General features: G+C 38.0%; 1 protein-coding gene across 1 annotated transcript; it reads left to right on the forward strand.

The window, feature by feature from the left end:
* Positions 1-480: 480 nt before the first annotated feature.
* On the forward strand, positions 481-933 carry LOC148916287 (uncharacterized). Its single transcript, XM_089055097.1, has one exon. It carries the CDS (start codon positions 481-483, stop codon positions 931-933), a length of 453 nt encoding a protein of 150 aa, XP_088911223.1.
* Positions 934-12,430: the final 11,497 nt, after the last annotated feature.

A 12,430-nucleotide genomic window follows, 5' to 3' on the forward strand; every position in this document is an offset into this window, starting at 1 on the left:
CACGGCTATTATTAGCCGACCATTTTAAAGAACTGCATAGAATATACAAAAGGGTGTATCAAGTGTCAAATCTACGGCCCCATACAAAGGGTACCAGTTGAAGCCCTCCACCCGTTTACTAAACCATGGCCGTTCAGAGGATGGGAAGTGGATATCATTGACAAAATCTACCCAGCCGAGTCTAACCAACACGCCTGGATTTTGGTGGCAACTAACTATTTCACTAAATGGGTCAAGGCGGAGTCCTATCGGTCCATTTCTAGCACGCAGGTGGTCAGATTCTTTGAAAATCACATCGTCCACAGATTCAGTATACCCAAAACCATCACAGCCGATAACGGCCCGGTTTTTGCATCAGCCGAGACTCGAGAATACGCCGAAAGGATAGGGATCAAATTGGTCCACTCGACACCCTACTACCCACAGTCTAACGGACAGGCCAAGGCGAGCAACAAGGTAATCAAGGGCATCCTCGAGAAAATGATTGAGGAAAAACCTAGGGCGTGGCACGACTTACTCCCTGAAGCCCTTTGGGCTTACCGAGTCTCAAAACGATCGGCTACTGGCACATCCCTTTATGCCTTAACCTACGACCATGTCGCCATCGTTCCGATGGAGCTAAAGGTTTGGTCTCTCCGTGTGACCGAACGACCTGGGCATGAAGAGAAGGACTATGCACAAGCCATGGCTCAGGAGTTAAAAGATTTGGAGCAATCCAGACTCGATGCTTATAACCTAATGCAGGCACAAAAGCATATCGCGGCGAGGTCCTACAACAGGAAGGTAAAGCAAAAGACTTTGCCGAAGGCGACTTGGTATGGCGTGCCATACTTGCTATCGGGACTAAGAACCCTCGGTTCGGCAAATTCTCACCCAATTGGGAAGGGCCGTTTATTATCGAACGAATTCTTGGCTGAGATGCATTTCAGTTGAGAGATAAGGATGGAGAATGGCACAACTTACTAATAAACTGCCAGTATTTGAAGAAATATACCTCAACATTATGGGAGAGGACCAAGAATGGGTTATGAGGTTTACAATCGACAAAGATGAAAGAAAAACATACATTCGGTCAAAAGAGAAAAAAAGGGGTTATACTTCATTTAGATTAAAAAGAAAGGGGTTGCGGTTACAAAAGAACGGCCGGTCATGGCCGAATGAAACATATAAACATACATGTGCGAAAAATAGAGTATATTCTAAATCTATAAACGGCCGCTTGTTGATCCCCTCGCTATAGCAGGCAGATGATTCTTCCCTAGGTGGTGCCTCCACCGCCCACATCTTCACGACGCGGCCATGGCCGAGGCCGTCACTCGACATGGGTAAATCGGGTTGAAGCAAGGCCGTCCACCTGAGCCATGGCGAGGCCGTCACTCAGACACGATGCACGGTGGCTAAAGTCAAGCCGTCTATTCGACCATGGGCGAGGCCGTCACTCGACACAGGTGAAACCGGTTGCAATCAAGGCCGTCACTCCGACCATGGCTGGGCCGTCATTTTGGGCACAACTGTGGCTGGGTGAAGCCAGGACCGTCACTCCGACGATAGGTGCAACCGAGGTGCTAAGCCAAACAAACATGGCCAAGTTGGAATCATCATGCCAGGCCCTCCCATCTTCATCAATCGCATTACAGTTTCTCCACGGCCTCATAAAGAGGAAGGTCATCCTCCTCCAGGGCCGGGAAGGAATCTTGGCCACACCATGGCCTTGGCCCACGTCAACTTTCCAAAATGAAGGATAGTTGGTGGACAGCAGGAGAGGAAAAACCATCTGGATCAGGTCACGACGCGAGGATCGGCCAATATGGCTCAACCCCGATTTTGGAGAAGCTATAGGGAAGGCCATCAAAGCAGGTTAGAATGGAGGGAACAGAGCATTCAGAAAAAGGGGCGAAGAGTTCAAAGAGATGGAGTGCTGAGATTTGGGGTTTTATAAGGGTTGATGGATTGAGGAAATGGTTTGGCAGAGTTTGGGCGTTTGAGGATTCTGAAAACGTAAAGAAAAATGAAGAAGGCAAGGCTTTTACATTGGCGCTAGAATTCAAAACGAAAGGGCATGGTCCTCTCGAGAGACGTAACGGTCTAACAGTGTGCTTGAATACGCGGTGGCGTAACGATTTTAATTGACGAGACGGAGCGGCGGCTCGTGCGAATCAAGGCAATAATGGCCTGCACGACGTGCTTGCGCATTAAATGCACCGACCGACCTACGCATTTAAGGCTCCAATCACAATCACTTCAGAAGGAATGCAAGGGTCCACCCTTGAATCCATTCGCCTCGCCAGGCCGCGACCGCAGAATCCAGGATGTTGGGGCAATGTTTGTGCCTAATAAATTACGGTCATAAACCCAAGGGACCTCCTCTCGGCCCTACCACCTACTCATGAACTGAACGCCACGCTTCGCTAGGCATTTCGCCTTCCGAAAAACAAAAGAAAAGCTGCAATCGCCTCGCGATCGCGTATTATGGGCCGGAAGGCCGTAAAGGACACAAATGAAGATATCGTGGTTAAATCACCACGTGGCCTCAGGGTCCCACGCCCTATTTAATAAAGTAATGCATCTGACTATCGCAGCAAACCCACTAGTCGCAAAAAGAATTTAATGCACGAGGAAAGAAGGGAAGTGACTGAAGTCAGGATTTGGTGATGGAAATCAGAGTGGTTAGGCGCAAATATTCTCACAAGTAATCTTACAACTTGATGTCAGATCACCAACCACCAGACCAGGGCATTAAATGTGTTCCCACGGCCAAGAGGGCAGAACCCACGATCAGGGTAGTGGCCGAGATTTACCAGGATCTATGGGGGTCACACCACCATGCTTCACGATCCCAAATGCCGATTTGACTACCCACTTGCCTCAATCAGGCTCCACCACGCAGGTCTTTTCGGCCTTGATTGTCCCTCCAGGACTCTTCCTATAAATACGAAGCTCAAGACTACATTCAAAGGGTTCAAACACCAAACCAAAAGCCTCCCATGGAGCAAATTATATTTTCCTATCATGCACTTTCAATACCTTTATTTTCTTTTCTAGGAGTAGTGTTAGATTGTAAGGAAAATTCATTCATTAATATATCATACGACCCTTAGTTTTCAAGGCACCGGAGCACCATCTCTGTTATCATCTCATTCACCCCATATATCATATGACCGTCGCTCTCTGAGCAACGCGCCGGAGCACCGCCTAAAACCCACCACCAACACCACCACTAAACGGTCTTGTAGCTCAGGCCAGTGAACTCCGACGGGCCGAGATCGGTTCCTCTCTCAGCCACAATCGTTTGATTAGGAGTCAAACTCAAAACAGATGCATCATTTAACCATCTTCTACCCAAACCTCATCACCATCTCGACGCACAGTAGACCGTGTTGGCACGCCCGCGCACAACCGCACCGCATCCAAAAGAAGGACGTCACGTGTTAACGCACATCCCCTCGGCCCGGAGCACCAGGCCGTGAGATTTGCGAACCAATAACTTGAGTGTTGTCCAATGTCACCGAAGACCTACTCTCCACTACTATAAAAAAACACTTTGCGCGACGAAATAAGTTTGTTGTGCAAAGTACAATTTCGTCGCGCAAAACCTGTGCGAGGAAATTTTGGTCGCTCATGATCCGTCGCGCAAATCTCGTGAAGATAGGGTTTGCGTGAAACCTAATCTTCACACGCAAAGCTACTTTGCGCAACGAATACTAAAGTTTTGCACAACAAAAATATATTGGTCGAGCAAAATTTTGCGCGATTTAAAAATATTGGTCACGCAAAGTCTTAAAAAAAATTATAAAAAAATTTCCCACGTCCCATTTTTGGTATCTGCCCAAATTTTTAGAGTTTTGCAACGAAATACGAATGTCGCGCAAATATTTGCACAACGAAATACGCGATGAAATATTTTTTGTGTTTTAAAATTTTTTAATTAAAATAAACTAATTTAATAGTTTGTGCGACGAAATATTTTGTCGCGCAAGGTTTTTGACCTTTTGTTTTATTATTTCTTTTCGAATTTTTACTTTTTACTTTTTAAATTTAATTTAATTGTATGATTTTTTTAATTACTTTAATTTAAATTGACATGTTCAAAATAAAATTACGTATGAAATATAGTGATCAAATTATCCAATATATATATAATATTCAAAATGTACACATAAATTAACAAAGTACAATAATAAAATCCTAATACAAGCCTATTGTGGTGGTAGTGGCAGAGGATATGTTTCGATAGCATCCTAATCCTCAACTTTAGCCTTCAAAGTCTCCACGATTCCCTACACACACAAAAACAAAAACAAATATGGTCAAATAACAAAAAATTGGCATAATCTTCCCTAAAATTGTTATACCACAAATCCAACCCAAACTCTAATCCTTACCCTGTACTCATCCCCACCCCCACACAAACTCAAAACTAACTCCAAAAACACATATTAATGAAGAAAAAAAAATTAAATTTGGAGAGAATATACATTTTGGCAAGATTGAGAGTGAGTGAGAATGAGGGGGAGAAGTGAGTGTGAGAGAGTTAGAGAAGATAGTGAAAAGAGAGATGAGAGAGTGAGTGAGAGTGAGAGATAGTGAAAAGAGAGATGAGAGATTAATTGAGAGAAGTGAGGGTGAGAGAAAGGGTCGGATTTGGGGACAAGGAAAGAGAAAGGAGATGTAAGAGTAGAGAGAGACATTGAGAAAATAGTGGAGTTATTTTGATTTTAAAAACCGTATCACTTTGTGCAAAGAAAAATATTGGTCATGCAAAGTCTTTAAAAAAAAAAATTTAACAAAAAATTTCCCACGTCCCATTTTTTGTGCCCGCAACTTTTAGAGTTTTGCGCGACGAATTGTTGGTCGCTCAAAGTTTTATGCAACCAAAAAATTCCTGTGTCCCTTTTTAGGTACCTGCCCAAATTTTTAGAGTTTTGCACGACGAGCTATTGATTGGTCGCGCAAAGTCTTACAAAAAAATTTAAAAAAAAAAATTCCCGTGTCCCATTATGAATACAATGACTGAATTTGATCTTCAATTTAAGATATTTACACTAGTGGATACCACAAGATCTTATGTTATATTTAACAAAAGTATAAATAAACTCTTAATTATTAGTGAACATATTGTTTTGATGGCGTACGCATTCTATGAAACTAGTTTCAACGATCCAACCGTCAAACTTGTTTGTTTATACTTCGAGATCATATACGCAAACAATCGAAAAAAGTAAACATTCAGAGATCAAGTAATGGGACAAAACTTTTCGACAATTATAAACAAAAAATCATGATTTAACGGTTATTTCAATTTTGATTTTGATGATTTTTTATAGCTACACTCCTTGACTCTATATAAATACAATGAACTGATTCGATCGTTAATTTAAAATATATATATTTTCTAACAAAAACCCAATCCGAACTACAATAATATATAATTTTCTAACAAAAATCCGATCCAAACTAAAATAATAAATTTAAAGCTACTTAATAAATATATATACAATTTAATTTCTTCAGTGTTATGCATACAAAATAAAAATATTTGGATTACGTCATGCAAAGATTTTAAAAAATTATTTTTTTATTTTATTTACTTTTGTAAAGACTTTGCACGACAAAAAATATGTTGGTCACGCAAAGTTTTGCGCGATGAATAATATTGGAATATTGGTTGCTCAAAGTTTTGTGCAACGAAATTTATTGTTTCGTCACGCAAAGTCACTTTGAGAGACGATGTTTTGTCGTCGCGCAAAGAGACTTTGTGCGGCGATGTGTGTTTCGTTGTACAAAATTTAGTTGCGTAAGACTTTGAGCGATGAAGTTTTGAGTTTTATCTCGCAAAGTGACTTTGAGCGATTTTTTTTTTTTGTCGCGCAAGGTTTTTTTTTTTTTTTACTAGTGCTCATAAGTTGATTCACAAGTAAGAGAAAAAAAAAATATCTTAGATGAAGATACTGGTTTCAAGGGATGTTCCTTTGATTTGCTATCCTGTTGCAACTGGAAAACCAGTCGGAAGACGGCTCCTCTTGGTTTTGGCGTCAGTCAGCCAGCTTGCTTCCTTGCTAAGAAAGATAACGGTCATGTCGCTCTTAATGGTGAAAACCCATTTTAAGCAGGTTACGTAGGTCAACTTGGTAAAGGTTACCCACTCACTGACTTTAGTGTGGGTCAAAGCTGAGATATTTTGAGATATGAGCCTTTTAATGAATTTAAACCAAGTAGTGGCCTAAACACAAAAACAAAGCCCTTTTTGTTGGTTAGGAAAGAATGAAAGTGGACTCGGGTCCAATGTAATTTTAATATTTAAAAAATAACAAACTTTGGTCCGTTTTCCAAATATGGTACAAACACGTGTAATTTGGTTAGCAAACTTAAATATATTCTCCAATATTCGGTTTTGGTATATCGAACGAAAGCACAAACAACATGATTTATAAATTGTAAAAACTTCAACAAAACTGAAGAATTTTTAATTCATATACCTCATTTGGAGGCTCAAAGATAGGATTTAAAGTCCCATTCATAAAAAAATAACATTTATTTTCATCAGCTTGTGAGCGTGTGAGAGAGCTAATGGGCGGGCTATGGCTTATCAAAAGTGGGATTTGGGGATGGATTGTCAACAAATAAGTTTGGATTTAAAAACAACTTGGTCTTCAATAGTAGTCATTTTATGTTATATTAATATTTTAGGGGATGCTCCTTCATGCAAAAGACCCACTAGTGTAGTGGTTTGGAGCAATTACTCCCTCAAACAAGGTCCTAAGTTTGAGTCCTAACATCCATGTAATGTGTATGAGTTCAGTATATTATCGCCTCTTTCAATAGGAAAAGTCTTTATATATATATATATATATATATATATATATATAGGGGTGGCAATAAATTTTTTCAAATTCTTCTTCCACTTGTTATTATCATTACTACTAGTCATCCTATATCAATCCTTTTATCGTCAAGCCATGTGATTTCAAAGAAGACCGAACCCATTAATTTCAACTAAGAACTAAATGCAATAGGGTACGTACTTCCATGGTGAGCCCAATTTGATTATGATATATGCACAAAATTAAATTCAACAGTGACAGGCATTACAATGAAGGTAGGAAAGGATTGGTGGCTTGTTATGTGGCTAGATATATCATGAAGCATATGAAAAAAGTATTGATTTTTCTTTGGTGATGGACCAAGCATGCCGGTCAATTATGATGAAGATATGTCCTTGCTCTCTTTAAAATTAGTCACACATCACCTTAATGTAATCCCTTGGCAATTATAAAACGGACAACACAAAGATTGTGGCCTACAATCTTCTAATTAATTCATCCTAAATTTTAAGTATTTAAGTCAATATTTGGAGCTTCTGGTTGAAAAGTCTTCAAGGAAAATTTTGGCATCCATGTTGCGTCCAAATCAATTAAGTCAAGGGCACGACTGCCTGAGCGTTACACGCCGTTGCCAAAAAAAAAAAATTCAGTATATGTTTTTCCAATTTGTAGTTTGGTTAAATTATAATGTGAATACAATTTTAGATATGGTTGTATTGGTGGACTTGACTTTTCAGAGGTTAATTAATCCTTATCCATATACTGGTAAGTTGGTAACCCACAAATCAGATTTAGCTGCTTATTATCCGGAAGAGTTATGATTTGGCCAAATTCATGCCCCTACTCAACATAGTGATAAGGTAGATTTGAAAAAAGCTACCAAAAAAGAAACTCCAAACAAATGAACTTTGTAAGATTCCAATGCTTCATGATACATAAAAGAAGAAGGCAGCCAAGGAGAAGGAAAATTTCTTGCAGGTTCCCTAGTCAAGATCTTTCATCACATGCATCATTTGGTGCAATATGGTCCACAGAGGGAATGAGAGAATCCAAGTTGTGAACCACTAGCAGTTGAAAAATATTAAGAGCATGCTGCACTGTGTGTACCCGCAACGTTCTAATATGGAATTTAGTTTGGAAGGGCACATCAATTTGAGAATAGAATATTGGAAAAAGAATCTATTGCAAGACAAATGTAAGGTGGTGAGATTTGCAGCTATCAGTTTCAAGCAAATGAGAGTTTCCTAATTGTGGAGGAGAGTGAGTTTGAAAAAAGGTTTATACAAAGCTTTGAGATATTTTAGATGTGATGATCATATGTGACCTTGTCCTAGATTTAGTTCTAGCAAAAAGATATGCAAATTTTTGCTTTATAAATTTGGATTGGAACACCAGCTGGAAAACAAGGATTTTGATTTGAACATAGAGATGTGATGGTTATATGCTTCCTTTTCCGAGATTTATTAGTAATAAAAATATATGCAGTTTGCCTTGCCCACTTCATTTTCTTTCACTTCAGTTCTGGTATTGTAAAACCAAGTTGCATGCACATGCGAGTAAAGATACATACGAGTTGAGCAACCGAGGGTTCTGCTTCGTTGAATCAAATACTTGTTTAACATTGATAGTTTTCTAATGATTTCTGGTGGTGATCCATCTTTATCTTAGATAAACTAGTTTATTGGTTGGTTTTGTTGTAACCCATTAATTCAACAGATTCAACCTGCTATGCAAAACTTGTGGGTCAATGTGGAATCTCCCATGAAGAAATAAATGGATCGTTCATATTAATAATAGGATTTTACATATGTATGTAGAGAATCTCACCAATGCCAATATTTATTAATATCATAGTGTGAAGAGAAACCCTAACAGCTAAAAGAGAGAGATTTTCGGATTTTCGGATTTTCGGATTTTCGGATCTCTTCGGAATTTTGGTGTTCTTCGGCTCTTGGTGAACTTATGTCGATCTACTCTTTCTTTGGCAGATCTAGACTTTGGTTGTGCCTCATCTTGCGAGGCTACTATTTGAGGTGTTGCGGTCATGGTAGATCCACTGCTCATTAGTGCGTTGAAGCCCTAAAATAACTAGGTGGCGTTGTCTGTGTCATGTCTCAAAGGAGGATTAGCAGCAATTGGTTTTCCTTTTGCTGGCGTTGTTTTAGTTTTTTATTTTGATTTATTTTGTTCAATAAAGCCCATAAACTCTATGAGTTTGCTGTTTTTTTTTTTTTTTTTCTCTTATGATTCCAGAAACTTAGTTGAGTTTGCTAGGTATTCTTAGTCTCTCTAGGAGAGTCATTCCAGTTAGCAGCTAGTTTTTGTTCTTAATATTATTGTACTAGATTCGGAAAAATTATGGCAGTTGAGAGGGGTTACAGAAAAGTTATTTTCGAGAGTAATTTTCTTCAAATCGTTTCAGCTTTTTAGTTGACTCGGGTAATAATGTATAATAATCGGAAAACAAAATAATTTATTAAGAATAATGCAGATGATGAGAATCACAATAAGCTGAAAAGTATTATTAATTGGGTAATGAATTGAAAATAAAACAAGGATCATGGTGGACCAAGAAAGCATATATGTAAAACACGGGAAACTTGTATGCTGTCAAGATCTGAGCCAAATACATGCAGCTAGTTGTTGTCGTATCCCTATCTGTACTAAGATTATTTCTAGCAATGATGAATTTTTTTGAAAATTGACTAGTTAGGGGGGGAGAGTGAGAATCAAATGTTTCCCAAACGTTTGTGTTCTAAATGATTTTTTCTCCAATTTGTGAAATGGAATTTTGGATGCATGGATGGCACGTAGCTGCAGATGTGTGGAGAGCAGAAAGATTGATCAGGAAGGTATATGCTTTGTTCAATTGTCCATTTCCTTGCCGGACGCAACCATATATGTTTTGTCATTATGGTTTCCATGGAATTTTACCTGTTCGGTGCTCAAATTTGTGCAAAGAAATTTTAAAAAGAAGAAAGGACTGATGTTCGTTTACCTCACCCACATTCTGTTTTAGAGCACTACAAGGACAACATTTTGTTTTTCTTTTTAACTTTTTGGCTCACTTTTTGACTCACTTATTCCCATTAAGTGATATATTGGTACATAGATTAATACATCATTTGACAAATAAATTATTGGCTCTAGATTCATTGTTTATGGCTATGTTGGCTATGTTGATTCTTTCTGATAAAAATCAAATTAATCATTTTTTTTTATATTATTCATGAGGAATATGGAGAGGCAAAAGAAAAGGAACTTATTATACGGGTTCAATCAAGGATTTCTCATCTATTGGAATTGGAATTTAGAAAATTAAATTGTCGATTCATTTAATCTAACTATATTCTTTGCTGACACGACGATTAGGTCGAGAAATCAAGAACAATCAGTTCCATTCGAATGTGTGCATTGCAAGGCATTTCATTTCGCGGTCGAAGGCCAAACGTAAACTTATATCGATTGTGTTGGTTTTGACTTCTTCAAATGATTGTGGCTGAGAGATGAACATTTATTGGCCGTTGGCTCTTTTACCTTGAAAATAAGGACTTGACACTAATCTTCGAAAGTGGGCTCCGATGCGGTTACATGCATCACATGGTATATTCTTAGGTTGATTGTAGGCACATTGTATGTATGTGGATAATAATAATACATAATCCACGGAAACCTAATCTAACACCTAGGGTTAGTCAGAAAACCCATTTTATCAAAGGATGGAAATGCAAATGCCCCAAGTTTCTTTGTGACATTTGAAAGATTAAATAAAATTAAATAATTAACAAATAACAATTGAAATAAAAGGTTAGGATAGTAACTTAAATAGGAGAGCAAAAATGCTAACATGCCCAAAAACAATTTATTAAAAAGGGATAGAGTTTGAGAGAAAGTCGAAGGGTATTTGTTCACCTGTTTTTATTTAGTTCTTGTGATAGTATGGTAAAATTTCACATTGGCTTGAAAAGCCTTTGTGGTCAACAAGTCAACTTTCTTTGATGTGCGAGCGTGCCATTGTTTGCAGTTAAGACCCTAACAGACTTATGAAAAATAGATAACTTGCGCCACAAGTTACTAACTTTAAACGAGTGATTATGAATTTAGGTAAGAAATATCTCCCAAGTAAGTTATTTTTTTGTCTCAAGCTGGTGAAGACTTTATAATTTCTCACAGTAAAAACTAGTAGTTCTTTCCAAAATGAATATTGAAAATAAATCAAACTGTTTTAAAGAGAACTGCCTTTTGCACAATTCAAAACAAAAGGGAACTGCCATGTCTGAAAGGACATCAAAACATTGGGCTTCGATTTCTTCTTGGATTCTTGCCTGTGATTCTGGCTAGACTGGATATATCAGTGCTGGATTCAAATGTTAGCATATTCAACTGATGAGGTTTAGCTGGAAATCGATACCAATGTTGAGATTGGCAGAGCTTTAATCTATTTTAGTCATGGAGAGGCTTGCTGAATAGGCGGAATTGAGATCTCTTCATTCTGGACGGGGTTGGAAGTGACTAGATTGATGATTGCTGATTTGGGGCTGTACTTCAATACCTGTTCTGCTTGATAATGAATCATCTGAGATCTATTCTGGCAATTCTGATAGATCAAGGCAGCTCTGTAAATTTGTTGAAATTTTCATATTATGAAAAACCTGAGATCTGCTGATTCTATCTGTACTAAGATTATTTCTAGCAATGATGAATTATGTTGAAAATTGACAAGTTAGAGAGAGAGAGAGAGAGAGAGAGAGAGAGAGAGAGTCAAATGTTTCCCAAACGTGTGTGTTCTAAATGATTTTCTCTCCAATTTGTGAAATGGAATTTTGGATGCATAGATGGCACGTAGCTGCAGATGTGTGGAGAGCAGAAAGATTGATCAGGAAGGTGTATATGCTTTGTTCAATTGTTCCTTTCCGTTGCCGGACGCAACCATATATGTTTGGTTTCCATGGAATTTTACCTGTTCGGTGCTCAAATTTGTGCAAAGAAATTTAAAAAGAAGAAAGGACTGATGTTCGTTTACCTCATCTTCCACAATCTGTTTTAGAGCACTACAAGGACAACATTTTGTTTTTCTTTTTAACCATTTGGACGCCATAATTATTCACCCAATTATTTACGTCACTCGCTTATAGTGACATACATACATTAATATTGTTACATCATTAATTTCAAAAACAAATCATTGGCTCTAGCTTTATTGTTTATGGCTATGTTGGCTATGTTGATTCTTTCTGATAAAAATCAAATCAATCATTTCTTTATATTATTCGTGAGGAATATGGAGAGGCAAAAGAAAAGGAACTTATTACACGGGTCAATCAAATAAGATTCCTCATCTATTGGAATTGGAATTTAGCAAATTAAATTGTCATTCATTTAACCTAATTATATTCTCGACTGACATGATGATTATATTCATTAAAGGGCTCCACGAGGAAGAACAATGTATGGAGCCAAATGAAACACATTAAAAGTTTGTCTGGAAATGCTTTAAAAGTAGTTTTTGGTACACTCGAAGAAGTACCTACCATGTGTTTGGATTTTTAATATTTAAAAAAATTGTGCTTTTAACATAAACACTTATAGAGAAGTGCTTGCTACAACAT

This window comes from Prunus mume, linkage group LG6 (genome assembly GCF_029339155.1).
Source record: "Prunus mume cultivar Tortuosa linkage group LG6, ASM2933915v1, whole genome shotgun sequence".
NCBI lineage: Eukaryota > Viridiplantae > Streptophyta > Magnoliopsida > Rosales > Rosaceae > Prunus > Prunus mume.

What these genes read in the sequence shown, in the direction of transcription:
- LOC148916287 (XM_089055097.1), top strand. Translation starts at nt 481, where the DNA reads ATGATTGAGGAAAAACCTAGGGCGTGGCACGACTTACTCCCTGAAGCC.